This window comes from Lycium ferocissimum, chromosome 2, assembly GCF_029784015.1.
Source record: "Lycium ferocissimum isolate CSIRO_LF1 chromosome 2, AGI_CSIRO_Lferr_CH_V1, whole genome shotgun sequence".
In the NCBI taxonomy this organism is placed as follows: Eukaryota; Viridiplantae; Streptophyta; class Magnoliopsida; order Solanales; family Solanaceae; genus Lycium; species Lycium ferocissimum.
This window is the reverse complement of record NC_081343.1, coordinates 53,394,755-53,415,676: the sequence shown is the minus strand read 5'-3', so window position 1 is coordinate 53,415,676 and position 20,922 is coordinate 53,394,755. Positions and strand designations below refer to the sequence as shown.

At 34.5% G+C, this 20,922-nt stretch overlaps 2 protein-coding genes across 7 annotated transcripts; one reads left to right on the top strand and one right to left on the bottom strand.

The window, feature by feature from the left end:
* Positions 1–235: 235 nt before the first annotated feature.
* LOC132044498 (uncharacterized protein At4g18490) lies at positions 236–8,737 on the bottom strand. 6 transcript variants are annotated; one of them, XR_009412197.1, is made up of 15 exons: positions 8,444–8,736; positions 6,305–6,371; positions 5,667–5,793; positions 5,171–5,356; positions 4,215–5,033; positions 3,858–4,046; positions 3,661–3,789; positions 3,425–3,526; positions 2,797–2,976; positions 2,532–2,706; positions 2,357–2,433; positions 2,238–2,277; positions 1,934–2,119; positions 791–1,076; positions 236–607 (listed from the first exon to the last, which is right to left on the bottom strand). XR_009412197.1 is itself a non-coding variant. In XM_059435010.1 (15 exons), the coding sequence occupies exons 2-15, from the start codon at positions 6,369–6,371 to the stop codon at positions 803–805; spliced, it is 2,442 nt and encodes an 813-aa protein (XP_059290993.1). In that variant the 5' UTR covers positions 8,444–8,737; the 3' UTR covers positions 236–802. The 6 variants fall into 6 exon arrangements, 2 of the variants coding, with proteins under 2 accessions (XP_059290993.1, XP_059290979.1); XR_009412196.1 differs by having other exon boundaries at positions 236–601; XR_009412200.1 differs by having other exon boundaries at positions 236–601; positions 2,357–2,421.
* A 5,770-nt stretch (positions 8,738–14,507) lies between these two features.
* LOC132044490 (uncharacterized) lies at positions 14,508–20,898 on the top strand. Its single transcript, XM_059434985.1, has 6 exons — positions 14,508–14,703; positions 16,413–16,499; positions 16,616–17,383; positions 18,564–18,708; positions 20,158–20,373; positions 20,487–20,898. Exons 2-6 carry the CDS (start codon positions 16,479–16,481, stop codon positions 20,675–20,677), a joined length of 1,341 nt encoding a protein of 446 aa, XP_059290968.1. The 5' UTR covers positions 14,508–14,703; positions 16,413–16,478; the 3' UTR covers positions 20,678–20,898.
* Positions 20,899–20,922: the final 24 nt, after the last annotated feature.

The window sequence follows — 20,922 nt, the reverse complement described above, 5'->3', positions numbered from 1 at the left end:
TCATACTCGATAGTTTAAAAATTTCTAGAGTTTCCTCCGATTCCACTTTAAATAATTTCATAAAATTTATGCCCTAAAAACACAGTTATCTCCTTTCCCAATTGTTTAATCTGTTACTCGTTACTCATTATAGAATTTCAACTTTCAGCTCATACTATTAAGAATACTTCAGATCTTGGGCAGTCGACCTATATTTGGATATGAATAACAGTCATAATTAAAGAAGACAGAAATATCTCATTTGGTGCTGCTTTATAAGGTGCCCAAGAGGGAGAATCTGTAAAGAAGCACAAGACCATGGTGTAAAGAGTATAACAAAAGGTGCAATATCTTCAGGTGCTATAAGCAAACTGCCAACACCTGTACATGGATAGTTTCTTAGAATGCCAGAATTGTATGGGATACTTGAAATTTAGTAGAAGTTTGATTTCCCCTTCAGCCAGAAATCTGCCTCCGGTAGTAATCTAGCTCAAAAATCACTTTAATTTGTTGTTAGCAATGTTTTCTTTTACGCTTGCGTAGTCAATGCTTCTTCACCCGAGGAATGCAAGGAAAATAGATTCTTTGCAATTGCATTAGAACATGCAGCAGCAAGCTCTGCCTGAAACTACATGGCATTAGTAGTCATGCATACTAAACAAAGAGAATGTCTTTTCAGTTTACACTGGGAAATTTGGAATATACAGAACTGGAAGCATGGATGACAAACAAAGCAGTATGATGTGTGTGTTTAATATCTTTACTCAAGTCTTTTCAGTGGTGTGTACACACATAGAGAGGAGAAAAATACCTCTATGTTGTCTTATTGTGATCCTATTTGGTAATTCCTCGTCATCAACCCAGCAGCGAATTTCTGAACCCTGTGTATGTTCAAGGTGGTGAAGGCACACACAGCTTATTTTAAACTAAAGAATTGAAAATTATGAAAAAGAAGTGATGCGACAGTAGTTCAGTAATAAGGATATCTTCTCTTCACAAATGGGATGGTTAAGCAGCAGCAGCTTATTGTTGTTCACAACAGCTCGAACTAATAGTTCTTTTGCCTCCTCCTGCTTTTTCCTTAGCATGTTGCATATCTGCAAATACAATAAACTATGATCAGCCAGCATGACAGTCTCCCATTTCATGCCTCAGGTCCAGGCCTCAACAAAGAACAAATACTTGTTAGCTCAGAGAACGAGGAGCTAAGTTGAATACCTATAGAATTCTTGCACCCCTGTTACCTTTGAACTTTCAGTTATCAGCTTGAAAGCATTAAGAAAAGAGTAGGCTAGGAGCCTAGGACACTAATTATTCCATCAACCAATTGGTTTGGGAACCCTATTCTGTTCCGCCAACATAAGATATATATTAACTTCCACCAACAAAATCAGACATAACAAGGCAAAAATGTCTGGTAGTTCTCGTGTCTCTTTTTCCTTTGTTAAATTTATGGATGCTTCTTGGACTACTGAGCTGCAGTGAAAAGGAGACCCTGGTTTCAAGCATACTGAAGGTTTTCACTCAAGTGGAACTCAGTAGCTAAGCCTAAGATTGATACAATGCAAAGGATTTTAAGAAAAATTTAAATCCAAAGACATAAACTTAAAAGGAACTACTGTAACAATTTCTAGGACCAACAAGGGCATGTCTAAAATCTAAATTACCAACAGAAACCAAGTTGAGAGAGAATGCAGTTTTTCTTGTTCATGTAGCCAAAATAAAACGGGAAGGTGGTATCATGCATTTCTAATTCCCAGAGAAACTTAAAATGTTAAGTTTATGCTGTCTGGTTATTTGTTTAGAGTAGAAAAATACTGGCTGAACAAGCATTTATCTTTTTTCAAAATTTGTGGCAGGAATTACTTCAAGAGTTTTCAGAATATTTGAAAAGATACTGCACCAGAAAGCAGAAAACGAGGAAGAACGAAAAGTAGCAGGAAGCACTCCTTACATCATCAAGATCCTTTGACAAAGCCTGAGCCTTCTTTATGTTGTCATCATCACTGTCATCTTCTATCGCAGAAGGGCTTCCTAAATCTTTGAAGTTGATCTTTACAGGAACATTGCATAAAGAGATCTGACAATTTTCATATTCGCTGGTCTTATTACCATTTCCAGAATGTTCATGGTCATGAAACTATCAATGAAGAATGATTAGAAAATTTTAAATGTTGACATGCTTCTAGATTCCCATGTAGTGAAACACCTGGGAAACTATGTCAAACATATATGTCTGTCCCTTCTCTACCAATCACCTGTTTGTCGCATATCCATTCTGTTCCTTCAGAGGAGCCCCTGTAGAATTTTGAGGAGTAATCATGCCTATGTTCAGCATTGATGAAAAGTTGTACACAAACTAATTTTATAGAAAAACCTGCTTCCATTGGGTGATTGCGAAAGACGCTTTGATGGAAATAGGATCATCAAATCCGAATTTGTCTGCGTTATTGGCTATCACAAATGTCAAAGATGTCCCATAGTGGTTATGTAACTACGCAGAAAAGGTACTCTTTTTGTAAGAGAAAGTGGTGGAGAAAAGGAAACCAGACCTCTGGTATTTTCCTCTTCATAGACAAGTTAACAGGCATTTGCTTCAGCGTCTCTGTGGAATTGTCTTTGGCGTGTAAAATAGATTTAAAATCACCATGCTGGTCCACAGTTTTTGAGGACTTCATATTTCTTTGCAACATTGTCCGAGGTATCTCAGGATTTGTACCAAGTTTTCTGCATTAGGAGCATGTGATTGACTGATAGCTTACAGAAAAATGAGAAGATCTGCATCATTGAAGAATTTAAAAGAAAATTAGTATATACGCTGAAATTTTCAGGCTAGATGTCTCTAGAAGACTCCTGTCAGCTTTAATAGGCAGTGTTTTTTCTCCATTGAGAGTGTTCTTTGCAGTTGGAATAGGAGCTATGTTCCTTGGAATGTCAACGCTGCGTGGGGTGGATGTAGCTGTCTGTTGAGTTTTGCCAGGAATATTTACCCGAGAACTGAAGGAAAACATGCCAAAGATTTTAGGTTAGAAAATATTTTTATTTTCATAGATCAACAGAGGCACTTGACTGGAATCAAGCACAATATCAGAGTGCTGTATATATGACCCAGAAATATGGCAGTATCATTCGTAACATATAAGATGACTTCTCATCTACTGAGAATGTCAAACAATTTCTTATATAACTAATCATTTTGGGTGAAATGATTTTCGTATGCAACAAACATGACTAGCTTAAGAGAATAAATTCAAATAAATCAGATAAAAATGTGATATATTTTGAGTGCAGGCATCCAAACAGAATAGCTGCCAAAGAAACTAAGAAACAAAATCAGCTAAAGTAGTCCATGCATGGGGAGAATAGTTTTATATGCATGTTAAACATTTTACAAGGTGAATTCAATGGCATATCTGGTTGGAAACATCTATCAGAGGGGCAAGACCTGATAGTAAAAAGATCTTTACTGCTTGCTTTGCTTTTCTCAGGACCAGATTTGCCAGTCAATGTTCTTATGTTTTCCGCACCATCCAACTGGGAGCCCTTGCTAAAGTATTATTATTATGATGATGGATCATCAACAACAGAAGTTAGTAAAGGAAACTGAAACTTGAAACTTTTTTTTTTGAAACTCAACTTGAAAATTAAGCATGATACAAAAGTAAGTTACCAAAAACTTACATAGTAGTCCCTAAAACTTGGTGGCCCTCCGGACTTCCAGTCTGAAGAGGGTTAACCATTGGTAGAGATCTAGAGTCTGGGGGAAAACCAGCTTCGGTCCCAGTCTTATCATCTTTGTTATCTTGAGATCTGCATTAAATTGTATCATATACACTGTAAACAAGAATTTGACTATCTAGTTTATACCATCAGCTTACATTATTTCATCTGGACGACTCTGTGGTACGGGGCCAATTCTTTTGTTACTAAATGCAGAAACTTTTGTCTCAGTCAATGATGTTGTCATCTGCATCTGTGCAGGCTTAATTGATGGCATAAAAAACTTTGACCTAATGACACCAGTCTCCCTTCTTTTCTCTGCTGTCAAATTTTCAGCTACTATTCCCCTGTGACAATTTCAAAGAAACCAAGTGCACCACAGTTACAAAAGATGCATGACAGATACTTAATTTTACATTATTCTCTACGGAAGCTAAGCTCTGCAGTTTCCAAGTTAGACATCATGGATAGTAATGCTGAATGAATCGAAGGGAGATGGGTCTACATTGACCTACTTGTTTAATGAGGATGCAGAATGCTCCGAAGTCTCATTACAGACTTTCATGTCTTGCATATTGTCTTCTGTAGCATTTGACATACTGTTGGAATGTGTCTCAGTCCTGTCCTTATTGGTCTCCAAAAGATGCTTATCATTTTCAAAGTTTCTTCTTTCACTAGCATTCTTCATTGGGGTTGCAACATCCTCCAAAGATGGACTTTTTAAAACTGACTTATCATAGTTTGTGTCAGAGTCCAAAAGCACTTTTTTATTACCGTCTGTTCCTACACCTAAGAAACTAGCATCCGCAGCCACAGAATTAACATGATCCTGTAAACATGGAGTATCCCTCCTTGATTCACTCTGTGATATCAAAGAAGATCCTTCCTCTACTTGGCAAACTGTTTCTTGAGTGCTAGTGGATATTTTTTCCTGTAACGAACTTTTTACTTTCACCAGTGCTGCTTCATCGCTAGCAGATCGCAATTTTGGAGTTTCATTATCGCTCATAGTATGGTTTGATGGTAAACTATGTTTTGTGGTGTCATGAATTTTATCTATGTCAATATGAGAATCAATAGTTAAAGTCATCCCAGCCTCTGATGCAGTGTGTTTCTGAACTGCCCCGTCCTCTAACGAACCAATGTCTTCATTCAGATAACTTCCAGAGCCTTCATTACCACTTCTCTTAGAAGATGAACATTCCTTTTCTTGGTCGTTCTTCGCTTCTTCTCTACTCTCCTGGGTTGACCCAAAACTGAAAGAATCCTTTTCTTGATTGTTCTTCGCTTTTCCTTTACTGTCCTGAGTTGACCCAAAACCAAAACTATCCAACCTGAACCAAACACAGGAGGGGTTACTTCACTTAGTTACAATGGAACTACTGGGTCATGTTTTGATGAATGGAAGCACAATTCATGCCTTAGACAAATACAGAGCAGAAAATAAAAGATCACCAAAGGTAGTACATACTCAAAATCAAATGAAAAATTGAAGCCATCTCCTTTCTTTTTGTTGACAGCAACAGTGGATTCTTCTTTTGATGTCTCCTTTGATTTTCGATCCTTTTTACATGGGGAAGGTATATCAAGATCTGACATGTCAATGTTGAAGGACGATATCTTGCCGAAATCAGTATCAAGAGTGAAATCCATATCCCTGAAAAAAGTTCAATGTCAACATAAGTAAGATATCATTTCTCCGCTATTCAACATTCATTAGTTTGTCCTGAATCAAATCTGGAAAATTGTACAAAATACTACAAATTATAACATAGAGAAACACTGTAAAAGAGAAGCAGACAGAGGACTTGCAAGTTAATGACAGAAACCTTAGATACAAGTACAGGAAAAAAGGTGATAGACAAGATACATGAAAATCATGAATGCGGGTATTTTGATACACAGTAGCTTAGCAAACTAAATTAATTATGCAATCAGAAATAGCAACAAGGCTATGCAGGGTTTACTCATTGTCAAAGTTGAATGTCTTTTTCTTATTTTTGGAGATAGGTCCAAAGTCAAAATCCATTGCATCATCTTCTCCCATAGACACTGATTTGAATGACTTAAGAAAGTCATTTCCAATATCCAGATCTGTCACAACATAATGTAAACAGTAATTATCCAAGTGACTAGGACATTAACAAATTACTACTGGTCCAATAACTGCACTACTGAAGATGCATAAAGAAAGACGTGGATAAACAAAAACTTATTGATAATTATCTTTTACGGAAAATATACTTCAATGTATTTGAACATTATAATCCAGCAAATAGCCATACTTCAATGTAGCATTCCCGTTTTGAAGGATGTCATCCAATTTCTGTTGTTCCTGGCATTCTCATTTTCAGAAAGCTTTTTATCTGAATGTCTCTTGTATACCAAGTACCACTGGATCAGCATAGTGAATCTCATCTAGATTGTCTCTTGTAATTTTGATTAGAACTGATTTGGTATTACATGACATTACCGTTAAAGGAAGCTATCTCTTCTAGTTGGTATTTAATGTTGAAATCAGATTTTTAAGAAGTGCACTTTTCAGTTTCTAATGGTAACAAATAGGTTAGAATCCTGGTAGGAACCCAAAAGAAATGGTAAATACCACCAAGTAATGAATTTTTGTCTTTTGATTTGGCAGTCGAAGATGCTCCCTTTGGTGATTGTGCCATCTGCACAGAAAGATTGGATTTGTAACTGCTGAAGGCTCTCAAAGGCATAAAGAAGGCAGGTAATGGAGTAATAATAGAAAGAGAAAATATTACACAACTACAAAAGTAGAAGCAAACAACAGCTCTGAGTTAGTACTCTGACAGTTTAAGTTCAGACTATCTTTGTAATAACCGTTTGATATAAGACTGTTATCAAGTCAAAATTTAAATGGATCTTTCAAAATTTTTGGACGACTCAAAGCATCATCTCTTAGCAAGGATGACCAGACCAAGCACTGAATTATTTGCAAAGGAGTCACATAGACGGCAACATCTCTTGTAAAGCTTCTATACTCGTTACAGAAAAATGTAAAACTGCCTAAACCACAATAAGAACAATGAAAAAGAAGTAACATCAATTCTAGATCTTACATGCTTCATGAAGAACACAAATAGAAGGGAATAAAAAGAAGTACACGAGTAAATCTTCAAGCACACTCATTGTATGTAAAACTTCATTAAGTTCACTCTGCCCATCACAAAATATTTGAATTAACCGCCAAAATTTGGAACCAAACTTCTCTAGGAAATATTTTAAGGAGTCAAAGAAGCGTTTGTAGAATGAGCATATTTTCAATTCATAGGACAATTAAGTGCTTAGATATCTAAACAAACAATAAAACAAATATCTCAGAGACTACTTGAAGGAGGAATGATACAAAAACAGAACATACATATATTTTCTTAGAGTCTTATATCTCTTCTTTTCCAATCTCAGAACTACTATCAGAGTTCTGTTTAAGGCCTCAAAATAAATACAAAAATTAAGTTCTCTGCCAATTAAAAAGCAGATTCTAAATGCTATTGCTTTTCTGACAAATTTTACCGAATTCCTGAAGCTAAATAACATGATTAACTCGTGAATGCACAAGAAAATAGTGAATAAATTGAAAAACATAAGATAAATGCGATTTTAAAAACTCTCCAGTTATATCTACTGGTCCAATAACAATGCTATGAGAAAATAAAATTTACATCTAACAAATATCAAAGCATACTATATTCATGCACTTCAGCAATGCAACAAATATTGGAGCATCGCACAAATGATATATGTAATTAATTTACTCTCCCAAGCTAATCTATATTGTACTTAATAGATAGCTCGTGTTCGCCTCTCTCTACTGAGCTATTAAAGTAGATAAAGTTTAATATTCTAGCATGAAACATACTCAAATTGATGAATCGGAAACCAATCACTGACTAAAATTGTCATAAACTTGAGGATCTGTAGACGATGCCACTAAAATCAATGTCTCAATTAGAACGACTCGATCTCTTCACCAATTCATCAAAACTACAAATTGAAATAAATTCACAGCTCAGGTTATGGATAATGAATCACCAAAATTTCCTCGATTAAACCCTTCACAGTTCGACACTAACGGAAGGAATCGAAGTAAAAAGCAAAAACAACATGAATCTACGAAGTAAAAGCAAAAACAATACTAATCTACAAAGTAAAAGCAAAAACAACACAAAATCACGAAGAAAAAACTATACGAAATTACGAAGTAAAAGCAAAAACAATACTAATCTACAAAGTAAAAGCAAAAACAACACAAAATTACGAAGAAAAAACTATACGAAATTACGAAGTAAAAGCAAAAACAATACGAAATTACGAAGTAAAAGCAAAAACAAATACGAAACTACGAAGTAAAAGCAAAAACAAATACGAAATCTACGAAGTAAAAGCAAAAACAAATACGAAACTACGAAGTAAAAGCAAAAACAATATGAATCTACGAAGTAAAAGCAAAAGCAATAGGAATCTACGAAGTAAAAGCCAAAAAAAAAAAACGAAATTACAAATTAAAAGCAAAAACAATGGGAAACTACGAAATAAAAGCAAAAAAATACTAATCTACGTAGTAAAAGCAAAAACAATAGGAAACTACTTAGTAAAAGCAAAAACAGTACTAATCTACTAAGTAAACACAAAAAAAAATACTACTAATCTACTTAGTAAAAGCAAAAACAATACTAACTTAGGAAATAAAAGCAATAATAATACTAGGAATCTATGAAACCTGGTGAATTGTGTAGGAAGGAATGAAAAAACGGTTTAGCGATGAATTCAACAATTTATGCTTTGCTTGTGTGTGTATATATCATACATGGAGTCAAGAGAGATCACACAAAATGCGTGGGTCCAAATGATAAGCCGTTCGCGCCTAAATTGGATTTTATATACACGGACATTGCAAGGGTATTATTGGTATTACATAACTATGGAATTCTATTCAGGAATCTAATAAGCTCTCGTTTGGCCATTTCAAAATGAATTTGAAAACATTATTTGTCCATGGAATTTGATCAGTTCTTGAAAAAAAAAATTCAAGTTACAACTGGCTTGGAATATATATATATATATATATATATATTTTTCAAACAAATTTTTTTAATTTTTCAAGTTTCACAAAATTTAAACGCTAGCTAAATTGTCTTTGAACAAACGTGTTTAAAATTTGTTTTTAAGGAACTATGAGAGTAAAATATTGCCCTCCTCTTTTAAAACATAACAAGAAAATTGATATTTTTTATTTTGTAATTTTAATCACCATAAACATTAGTATAAAAAGGTAGGAGGTAATAAGAATTTATTTCCTCAAAAGAGTTCATTAACAAAGAGACGTGTTATAATTTACATATCTTGATATATGGATTCCACATTAAATTCAAGGCATAATATCACTGCACTTCTTCTGTTACATATTAGTAAATTTTACTTGGCATAACTTACTATGTTACATATTTATGGAATATAACTATACTTTTTAATAATTAAGTTTAGTAGCTATTGTAACACCCTGCATCTTGGAACTAAGTTTAGACTCGCATTGTTTAGCGGAAAAAAGGTTTGAACGTTTTGCGAAAATTTATAAGCGACGATAACTCCTTGATCGGTTTGAAATTTGGGAAAGTACACTTAATAAAATATGTAGAAATACCTTTCTAACGATATAAGGACCAAGCCAAAAGATCGGATCAAGGAGATATGAAAATATGGCTAATAGTTTTTTATTTTGTAAGTTTTCGATATGACATCCAGTCAAATGCAAACACCTTCCTCAATGAAAGTTGTAGATCTTTGAAAAAACGGTAGGTCTCCCAGAGAGTTAATAAGAAGTTATGCCCATTTCCTCAAAACGCGCGAGTTCAACTCTGAACAAATGTTGCGCGAGACCCGCATCGCGGAACCATCGCGAAACAGGTCGTTTCGGGTCAAAAGGTCGGGTTTGTTTTAAGTTACATTTAAGGTTTGGGGTTTATTTCCACCCCATTCACGAAAGATTACCCTAAAGTCAAGAAGAACAAGTCCCAAGCCTCAAGAACCCTACAAGGTAAGTTTTATCATGATTTTAGGTTGAATTCAAGTCCCTAATCTTTTCTAACTTGAGTATCTCAAGGTTCAAGAATTCAAGATTTTTAGAAATCCTCTTCAAAGCTCAAGTCTTTAATTCAAGTTTTGGACGATTAGGTATGTAGAATTTCCATCCACATGTGGGAATCTCTACGTTCTTCCCCATGCTCAATTTCATGATATTCATGAAGTACAAACCCTAGGGCATTAAACCCAACATATTGGTAGCCCATAGTTATGTATTGATGTACATGAATTTTGTATCTATATTCGTCATTGTATTCCTAATCTTCCATTATGGTTATTAGGAACCCTAGCTTAATCCATGAATCATGAATTCTTCCTCATGCATTCTCATTATGTTCATATGAAAATTTATGATTTTATGTAGCAAGTCACATGCATGTTTTCAAGACAATTACTTATATAATTATGAACTATTGTTATTACTCATGAATCAAGAACATGTTTGCAAGACTACGACAAGTTATCTTATGAAACCATGTTACAAGTTATTTCATGAAATCATGATTACAAGTTATTTACAAGTTATTTCACGAAAATCATGGGCTTCTTAGCCAACTATATCATGTTCATGTTTTGGGATTGCTTAGTTAACCGAGAAGGCTCGGTATCTCGTTGCCACCGTAGGATTTTCCTAGGCAAACAATATGCATTTGGATCCTTACATGCTATTATTACTTAAATCTCATATCCCCCCAAGGTGTGAGTGTTCTCCCGCAAGTATATCATGTTGTCGGTTACACTATAGCATTCCCCACGTTACAAGAAGTTTTATATACATGTATTTTCATTGAATTCGTTTTCGAGCTTTACTCACGTTTCATGCTCATGTTACGTTTCATGCTCATGTTCAAGTTACATTCGGTTTCGGTTCATGTTCATACCTATGTTGTGCCATGTTCTTCATTTCGGCGGGTTTTACATACTAGTACTATTCACCATGTACTAACGTCCCTTTTGCCGGGGCCTGCACTTCACGGTGCGATACCGATTTCGAGAGCATACACACACAAGAGGATCATCGATTATCGGCTTATTGGTGAGCCCCGCTCCTCTCGGGGTTCAACATGGAGTCTATATTTAGTTGCAGATTATGGTCCCATGTCCGGTATCATCATTCGGACATGTTTTAGAGGTTTCATGACGCATATTAGTTCACGAGTCGATTATGCTTTCATGTTTTCTATTACGTTTTCATGAATTTTCATGCTATGAGATAATTTCAAGACTTTATTCCGCAAATTATATTTTCATGATTTATTTAAATTGCATCATATAGATATATTGTTTGATGCCCATGTTGACAAGCAAGCCATGAGGTTCGCTCGGACACATGCAAGCAAGGCCCGAGTGCCGTGTTACGCCCAGGCCATGGTTCGGGGCGTGACAGCTATAATATTATATTTTTACAACTTATAGCTACCCACTTTTCTACCAATTAACGTACCACTCCCCACACCCCTATTTTTTAGCTGCACACTTTCTCTCTCTCCCCTTTTCCTAAATATACACGTTTCTAACTCCCATCTCCCCTAATTTTGCTTTTCAAATCGCTTTCGATTTCTTTCACTTTCGCTTGTTCATTAATTTCAACCTTTTACCCCAAAATTCAACTCTATTTTCTAAAATATGTAAGATTCCCTGTTATTTTTGTGTTCTCCCTCATCATCTTTGTTTCTTTTTGGGCTTTACTAAGCCACAGATTTTCATCTTTCCCTGTATTCAGTGGAAGTTTAAATGTTTTTTTTGTTTTTTTTTTTGTTTTGAGGGATCCATGTATCATTCATCCATGTCGTTTTAGACCACCGTCTTCTCCGACGTCATCTGACCGACATCAGTCTTCTTTCAAAGATCCGTAGTAATTACATGGTCGGATCGGATCGTAGCAATTACAAAGATCGACCTATTTGACACGGTCGGATCCGTAGCAATTAAAAATATCGCCTATTTGAACAAAAAATATTAAAGACCAAATCATTTAACCGCCATGCGTTCCTAGATGCCCCTCCGCCGCCGGCCACCGGAATTTTTGAATACGGATTTGAAGTTTTTGTTATTGGACAAGAGTAAAAATATTCATGTTCTCCAAAAGGTACTTTTTCTTATTAATGATTCACTTCACCTCGTATATGTATTTTACTTGCATTTTAAGTATATTTTTATCATATTTTTCGATGAACTTCGCTTAATTCCCGTTTTTTCAATTCACCGATCTATATTTTGCATGTATTTTAAGTATATTTTTGTCGTATTTTTTATTCTTTCAATTAGTTTGTGTTTTGAACTTCCGTTAATTCTTGTTTTTTCAATTCACCAGATCTGTATTTTGCGTACATTTTAAGTATATTTTCATTGTATTTTTTATTATTTCAATTGATTTGTGTTTTTAATTGTGTGTGATATATTTTTTCTACCTAATTTGCTACTTGTAAATTTATGTGATTTTGAATTTGTGTTCACTTTTTATCAAAGTATATTTTGTAGTATGTATTTAGTGTATTTAAAATGTATTTTTACAGCACAATCACACACTTTTGTAGTGACAACCACAGTGCATTTGACATTGATATATTTGCATTATATTTATAGTATATTTTCAGTATATCTTGAATGTGTTGTTATTTATTGTGGTTAATTTGTTATTTTGTTATTTTTTCATGTTTTGTTAATGTAAAGTTTCGGTATATCTTGACGCATTCCAAATTTGAAATTGATGCAAAGTTTCTCCGTATGAGATACGACGCAAATCGATAAGGCAACCCTGAATGCATTTATAGATAACGAGTAAACACCAATACCTGTCAAGGCTACCGTTGATTATGATGCAGTGATTTTAGTAGATGTTCAAAAGTAGATTTGTAGACAGAACAGTTTATGTTTTAAGTTGTTTTTTTTCTCCAACTTTTTTTGATGTATAACATCACTGTTGCGACATTATTTTTATGAAGATTTTAGAAGAAGTTTTATGTATTTTGGTAAATGATCCCGCTTGTTGTATAGTCTAATCGTAGATTTGAATTCTGTTTTTATTACATTTATATTTTTCTTGTATAGTTACTGCTAAAAAATTACAAAGTGCATTTCAATATCAAGTTTGTATTTTCTACATGTTTTCACTATATTTGATGAACCAGGAAGAGTTCTATGCATTTTCTCTATATATTCATGGTACACTTGAATCCATTATTGAACCATAAAATCCATTTTTCTGTATAATATACTTCAAAAATTAAAGAACAATTTTAATACTTCTAAAATACATACAAAATACAAGTGAAATATATTGTAAATATATTCATTACGATTCAAATCTTACGGATCAATTAGAATACACTAAAAAATACAATCATAATACAGATAAAATACAGTGAATCAAAAGCCACCCTTAGGGATTAAAGTTTTTTATGGAGTCAAGTTTTTCCATCTTATTAAAGTTACTAAATAATATTCAATATCAGCTTATTGCACTCAATAACTAATATTTTTGATTTTTAATAATGTAATTTCATTGAATATTTTTAATAATGAACACAAAACCGATGGTCATAGCATCAGGAGACAATCTCAACTTGTCACTATGCAATTCAGTTGATGAACAAATCAAGCTTTGCATGATTTTTGGAACATTAAAAAGAGATTTTTTTTTTTAGTTATATTTTGGGAAAAAATATGAAGAGAGTTTTTGAATTCAAATTTTATGTGAATGATTAGATGTTGAATGAGATATGTGATTAGATATGGAAGAGAATGAGATTTGCTTGATTTATGAAACATTAAAAACAGATTTCTGTTTAGTTTGAAAAAGATTTTTTTTCCTTAAATAGAGGCATTATTTGCTCAACAGTTCTGTGTATTTAGTCTATATTTTGGCTACGCATCCAGGACCTAAATATAGGAAAAATCAGCTACGAATTGTAAATAATGAACTTGTAGTTATAGCTTGTTAGAAGCAGCTAAAAGGTAGCTATTTGTGAAAATTTTACTACATATTATGTGACATTATAAGCTTGTTTGGATTGTCTTATTTTATGTGTTTTTAAGCACTTTTGTCATGTTTGAAAAAGATAAAAATTAACACTTTTTGATAAGCTAAAATAATAAGGATTGGCTTATTTTATGCGTTTATTGGTTTTTAAGCACTTTTCTAGTTTTAATTTATGGTGTTTGAGAAAAATAAAAAATGCTTAAAAACACTTTTAGGTATAAAAAGTACAAAAATAAGTCAAAAGCCATAAGTTAAGTGGCTTATAAGCTACTTTTTAAAAGTCTATCCAAACGCCCTCAAAAAATAAGCCAAAAGCCAAATTATGACTTATGGATTATAAGCCATAAATTATGAGTTCATCCAAACATGCATTAGGAGCCTGTTTGAATTGATCAAACCAGCTCATACCTAAAACAAGTTCAAAAGCGCTTAAAATAAGCCAAAAGCAAGGAGTTGGAGAATCACAACTTTTTTCTTTTTGGTTTAAAAGTTATTTTAGTTTGAACAATAATTTTACTCTCTTATGCCTTATATATTTTTATCTAATTCCAATATAAAAGTCTTAAAGTAGGATCTTTCTGTTATAAAATATAATAAAGTAAATATATTAAAATAAATATATAGAGAGAGACTGATATATTATTTAATTTTGAACTGATATATAAATGTATATGTGAACGTCCTATTTATAGAGGAGAAGTGACTCGGTGGCCGAGTAATTAGCTGGGTGACCAAGCTACTAAACGATTCTCCGTATTAAACCTGGATTCCAAGTTAATGGACAACCATTAAATATTTATAACACTTTCCCCTTTTCTTCAGTTTATCACCGTAGCTCCTCCACTTTTCTTCTTTCCTCTTCCTTTCCTTTATCTTTGCATCAATCCTTAAAGAGATTTCACTTCTATTAGCTTGTGGTAAATTTTATCCATCAATTTCTCTGCGATTTCAGTGGTATATATATTAGTTTTGTGCCTTTTACTTTTTTATTTATTATTATTTCTGCCCCCTGTTTGGATGGTTGTTTTTCGTGGTTCATTAATGTTAAGATGGTATGACATAGTATGATGTTGTATTATATTGTACTGTATTAATGAACACAATGTTTGGATAGACTGTATTGTTTGTTGTGGTTTAATAACATTTATATTGTTTGGTTGGACTATATGGTACTGTATAATATCTTGTAGCTTTACTAAAATATACTTAACTCCTAATTAGAAATTAGTTTTTATATATATCAATAAAACTCAGGTAAAGGATTAAATAGAAACTTTAAAAAATAAGTAGGTAGTGGGTGGGGGTGGTCATTGGGTGGGTGATGGGGTTGGTGGAGGGGTGAGTGGTGTGAGGTGGGTGGTTGTGGGATGAGGGTGGGGGTGAGTGGTTGTGGGGTGGGGTGGGGTTGCGTGGAGGTGAGGGGTAGTGGGTGGTAGGGTGGGGTGGGTGCAGAGGGGTGGAGGGGTTAGTTGGGGGTGGGGTGGGGATACGGTGGGGGTGGTAGCGTAGGGGTGGGGTATAATGGAGAAATGAAATAGGTAACCACGCAAAAACCACCAAATCCGTGGTTATAAATATTGATCTTTTTCATGATTATATAACCACGAAATTACAATGGGTTTACAGCACCGTATCACATAATTTTAAGAACAATGGGTATGTTGTTGTTGGATACAAACATGGTTTCATAGAAAACAATACATTAATGAACCACGGGAAACAACCATCCAAACAGGGTAAATCTCCAAATAGATTATGTCAACAAGCAAATTTGAAAACATCAATTCTTGCTGAAACTCAAAATGAAACTACAAGAAAGGAGATCCGATATAACGCTCGACAAAAAAAGAATAACTTTTTCCATAGATCTGAAAGAAAAAATATACTAAATTGAATCAATCAGTTGCCATCAATGATAGAAGTTGAAAATGCACAAATCCTTCGTGCAGATAGAGAAAACATGGTTCTAATCAAGTTCGAACCTAACAGAAGCTACAGTAAACCAATCAATCAACTACATAATTCCTCTGTCCATTCAGTCACAGTAAAGTAGACGCATGCCAATGGATTCAATATTCAGTGGTTGTAGTGTTAATTTTAATTTGAATCAATTTAGAATTAAAAATCTTATAGTAATCAGCTTTTTTAGTGTTAACAACTGTAAGGGTATTTCAGTCATTTTGACAGAAAAAAGTGCTTAACAGCACTTGTGTACCAAACGCATCAACAACTTATTTTCAGTTTCAGCACTTTTATCCAAATACTTAACTGCTTATTTATAAAATAACTTTCAGCACTTATGCTTAAAAATCACTTTTTTTAGCTAATCCAAACGGGCTCTAGGTTGTCCTTGATTTGGTTGTTACTTTTATCCATCCTGTAAATTTTGTCCATGTTGACTTTTACTCAACTACACTTTTATATAAATTTGTGAAATTTTACTTATAGAAATTTAAAATCTAAGAGTTTCTTATGTAGTTACTGTTTTACATAGTTCGTAAAAAGGTTTTGAAATTTAATACTGAGAATGGCAATGGCCGGTTTGACCTATGAATGTCAAATTTGCACAAAGAAATTGGGCCAGTGGTGCTAATATCTTCTCTGATTTTTTATACATCTCTTACAGGCTTACACACGGCTAGATTTCCTTAATCCTGCCTGCGCTCGTGGTTTAGCTGTTAACAGCATTGGAATGAAAGTTGAAGGTCTTGAGGTGTGTCAATGCTGCTGGTCCTAATTTTTAACCACTTGATATCAAATATTATTAGCAGGTATATCTTCATTTCCTATGTGGTTTAGCTTCTGATGCATAGAATACCTGGTTTACAGAAGGGGAGTGAATCAGTATCAAGTAAAATGGCTGAACTTGAGAAGGAGAAAGAAGCTGCATTGAGCAAGATAACTCAGCTTGAGAAGGAGAAAGAAGCTGCATTGAGCAAGATAACCCAGCTTGAGAAGGAAGGAGAAGCTGCACTTAGTAAGATAGTTGCGGTAAAGAAGAAGAAACAAGCTGCATTGTTTAAGATATACGAGCTTGAGAAGGAGCAAGAACGTACAGTGAATAAGGTAGCTTTGCTTGAGAGGGAGGGAAAAGCTGCATTCAGTAAGATAGCTGTGCTTGAGACGGAGAAACAAGCTGCAGCAAGTATGATAGAGGAGCTTGAGGAGGAGAAAGAAGTCGCAGCCAGGAAGATAGATTTGCTTGAGAAGGAACTAAAAACTAAGGAAGAGAAATTTGGAACGTATAAGAATGCTCAGCTTCAAAAGGAGGAGGAGCTAAGAACCAAGTTCGAGGATTTGAAAACGCGTACAAATGCTGAGCATAAGATAGAGAAGGATGCTGCCATGAGTAAGATAGCTATGCTTGAGAAGGAGCTTGAAACTAAGGAAGTTAGAGCATATAAGCAAGCCGCAAGAGCTTTAAGGGAGATCCAAATTGAAGACAAAGAACCTAGGGAAAAGATGAAAGAGTTGACAATAACTATGCAAAAGCTCACTGAGGAAAGAAACTACTGGGAAACTTTAGCTAAGCAGCTTAAGGGCAAAGAAAGCGAGACTGCTCATGAGCTAGTAGAAGCTCAAAAAGAGATGATTAAGGTATAGGTCTTTCAAGAGTGTTTGAAGCATATGTTTGCTACAGCTACAACTTACACATTACTCATTCAAAACTGCTAATTAGATCAGATATCAAGTTACTGTGGTCTCTTTCTAAGAAAATGTGCTTTTGATGCTCAGAATTAAGCCAACCTTCAGCATCTAAGCCGCCAACTTTCTGTCCTCTGTGTCCTCCCTTTCTCATTTATCTGCATATATATATGTGAAACTGGTGTCTACCATTCTGCTTAGAAAGCACTTTGAAAGCATTTGGTTTAGGATTTCATTCTAAAAAGTTCCATATATCGAAACTCCTAAATCATCATTGATACCGGACATAGCCTCATGTATTTCCCATGAACCATCTTACTTCGTTCTTACTGAAACTTGGTTTAATTTGTATAAACTATGCACAAAGTAAATTCTACAGAACTGGTGATTTCTCAGGCATGTTGCTAGCGTTATTGTCAATTATCTGACAGTCTTCTTCAATTTTGCCAACGATTAAATTACTACTTGAGAAGAATTGATTTTTCTTCTTTTTAGTATGTTTATGTAGTTTGATTGTAGTATATATTTAGAAATTGTTACCTGTTTTGACCTTCTACATATAAGTGCATCAACACTCTGCAACAGGTGTACTTCATTTCTGATGGGCATAAATTAGAGGTCCCAGATCAGAATTTTTATAGGTATTTGAGTGTAGAAAATGGTGGCTCGATAGGCACTAACAATTGCAAAATATCTGTTTATTGGCCTGTTACCCTACCACCATTTGTTTGTGAGAGAAATGTTTCCCCTTTTGCCTGCCTGTTGGATTCTTGTGCAAACCATTGAGGTAGAGATATATGCTTCTGTGCTCTATTCCTCACTTTAGATGGATGATGTGGTGGAAATACTTCTCACCAGTAGGAAAATGTGTAGCACGAAATATATGTATAAACTGTCACCACTATATGACTATGTTAAAATCAATAGGCCTATCTGTTTATCCAATGTGGGTTCTATTGATGACTATATTAGTGGAACACTTCTGGATTGTGTAGGTTTGCTGGATGTAACTTCTTCAGACACACGGATTACTAGTGTTTGTGGTTGTAGTTGATATGGAAAACACCTTACTCTTTCACTTTCCACGCTGAATTTATGAGCCAATGACTGAGATGTTTTCTTTCTTTTCCAGGTTATTTCTGACCATTACTCACATATACCGGGCAAAACCATGACTTATAAGCTTTGGAATTGCAAGGATGATAGGAAAGCTACGCTAACAGAAGCCATTTGTTTAATGGGGGAAAAACTGAAGGAGGCAAAGATCAAAGATACAGGTATGCTTTGAGTGTCTTATACTCTTATTTATGCTGCAACTGCTTTATTCTATCAGGAACAGAGAAAACACGAGAGAAATTGAAGAATGACTGTCTCAATTACTTGATTCCAATACATCAGAATACAGTGGTATTTATATACAAGAGAAATAAGAGAGGAAAGGAAGTAAAATATCCTACACTAAATGTAAATCCTACAAAATATTCTTCATAATATTTTACCACTAATGTTACATAATATTCTACACTAAATGTAGAATATCCTTAATAATATTTCATATATTCATAGTATCTCTTCATATTCACCATATCGAGAATATCTTAATGTAGATATTCTACAATCTGTCCATTATGCTAACATATTCTTCTTCAGCTTGTAAGTTCAAGTCAACCTTGCTTTCAAGTGTTAAAGCTCAAACACCTGCAATGTGATTCGTTGAGGTCAATGAAGCATGTAATGATAGGCTCTGAGTGACTGTTTACTTGCCAGATAAGATTAGAAGTAACACCAAAACAGATTTTGTATATTAGAGTAAGTATCTAGTAGTAAATAAGAAAAATGTATTAAGCTTTGTATTGTGGGGAAGTTTGATTGTTCAAAGAGGGCTATTATACTATCATATCTTTTGCAAATAAGGACAAGGATTTTGGTGAAGGTTCTTCCCTCTCCCTCTGACGTATAAATGAGAACCTAAAATCACTTATTTTTAGATCATTATTATTCTCACAGCTCAAAATCTGCTTCTATCATAAAACTTCAACCTATCTAGGAGCAGAATTCTAGGCCAGAACGATCTACAGTTTAGATTGGATTGGTTTCTCTTTGTTCTGATTGTACAACTGGAGGAAAAAAAAAACGAGTTAGAATTCTTACCCTATTGAACGTGTTGTATTTTGTTTGTTGTTTGATTGCCCTTATATATATATATATGGGCAATTTTATTTTTTAATTGTCCGTTTTTATTGGATTACTACAGCGAAAGGGAGTACTATGTAATCGGATAGATCAATAGTACCATGTTTAATATTTTCTTAATTGAAGACCCTCGAAGACCAGGTTTGGGTCCTAATAGAGACAAAAAAGGTAGGTAATTTATTCTCATCTGCCCAAGCTTTGGCGACCAAAGTTACAGTGGTAGTTGTACTAGTGAAAGGATGGAGATACTCAGTGGAATAGACTAGCTGTACGTAAGTGAACTGAACAGTCACCACCACCATAATCAATTTTTTTTTTTTGGTTTGAAATGTACATGTTAACTCCATTCCCTCCATGTAGGAGGACCGCTGGCCTATAATTATGTATGTGAACATTTTAGGTGCCATCCAAGGGTATCTTTGAAAAGAAATAGTATGATTGATAATGCTTTTGAAATATATGATAAGAAGTATGCATTGGTGAATAGAGATATATGAAACATCTCTGTAATAAGTTACACTTTCTCTACTTAGGATTTGTCAAAGTGGTTCAGTTGAAGCCAGGAACGGTGGACATCAATCTAATTGTCAAGGTCCTAAATACTAATGTGGTGGTTAACAAGAACCAAAAGACCAGGCAGCAGTCCCGACGACCACACATATGTTCTCAACCACAAATCACACTTGTAGCTGAGAGCCTTGTTGGAGATGAAACCGGAAGTATCTTATTCACTGCTCGTAATGAACAAGGTAATGTCAATCTTGTTCTTTTTCCCTTTTCTTTTTGCTGCCTTCATAAGTTCATTTTTTATGAACTGAGGCCTATTGTTTGTGCTTATGATAGCTCTGGTTTTATTATGTAGTTGACTTGATGGAGCCAGGTAACATCCTACTTCTTTATGGTGCGAAAATCCAAATGTATCGAGGTTCCATGAGGTTAGCTGTAGAGCATCATGTACAAATCGTAATCGCAGAACCTGCGGAATTTGCTGTAAATGAAGAAAACAATTTGTCTTTGGTTGAGTATGAGTTAGTAAATGTTGAAGAATGGTGATGAAGAAAGAGTTCCACATTAGACCTGCAGGATGACTCTGCCTTAAGAATGCCTTGGTGTATAGTTTTGGATTTCCTTGGCACAAATCACTTGGTTGCCCAAAAGGCTATTAGCTTGTAGCGTTTTGTAAAGCTTCGAAATTGCATACTGTTCTTAGCAGCGTGCTTCCTTCATCATGTCATTCTTATATCACTCGTTTAATTCGAAAAGTTTTGGTGCCTTATGTGTGTCAAACGTAAATCAAA

Excerpts from the sequence above, each read along its gene's own strand:
- LOC132044498 (XM_059435010.1), bottom strand. The coding sequence starts at position 6,371 with ATGGCACAATCACCAAAGGGAGCATCTTCGACTGCCAAATCAAAAGAC. Across the intron at positions 5,357-5,666 it reads ACATTCAACTTTGACAATGA|GGATATGGATTTCACTCTTG; the intron begins GTAAACCCTGCA and ends AACTTTTTTCAG. Across the intron at positions 2,422-2,531 it reads TGAAGAGGAAAATACCAGAG|ACAAATTCGGATTTGATGAT; the intron begins GTCTGGTTTCCT and ends CCAATAACGCAG.
- LOC132044490 (XM_059434985.1), top strand. The coding sequence starts at position 16,479 with ATGAAAGTTGAAGGTCTTGAG. Across the intron at positions 16,500-16,615 it reads TGAAAGTTGAAGGTCTTGAG|AAGGGGAGTGAATCAGTATC; the intron begins GTGTGTCAATGC and ends CCTGGTTTACAG. Across the intron at positions 18,709-20,157 it reads GGCAAAGATCAAAGATACAG|GATTTGTCAAAGTGGTTCAG; the intron begins GTATGCTTTGAG and ends TTCTCTACTTAG.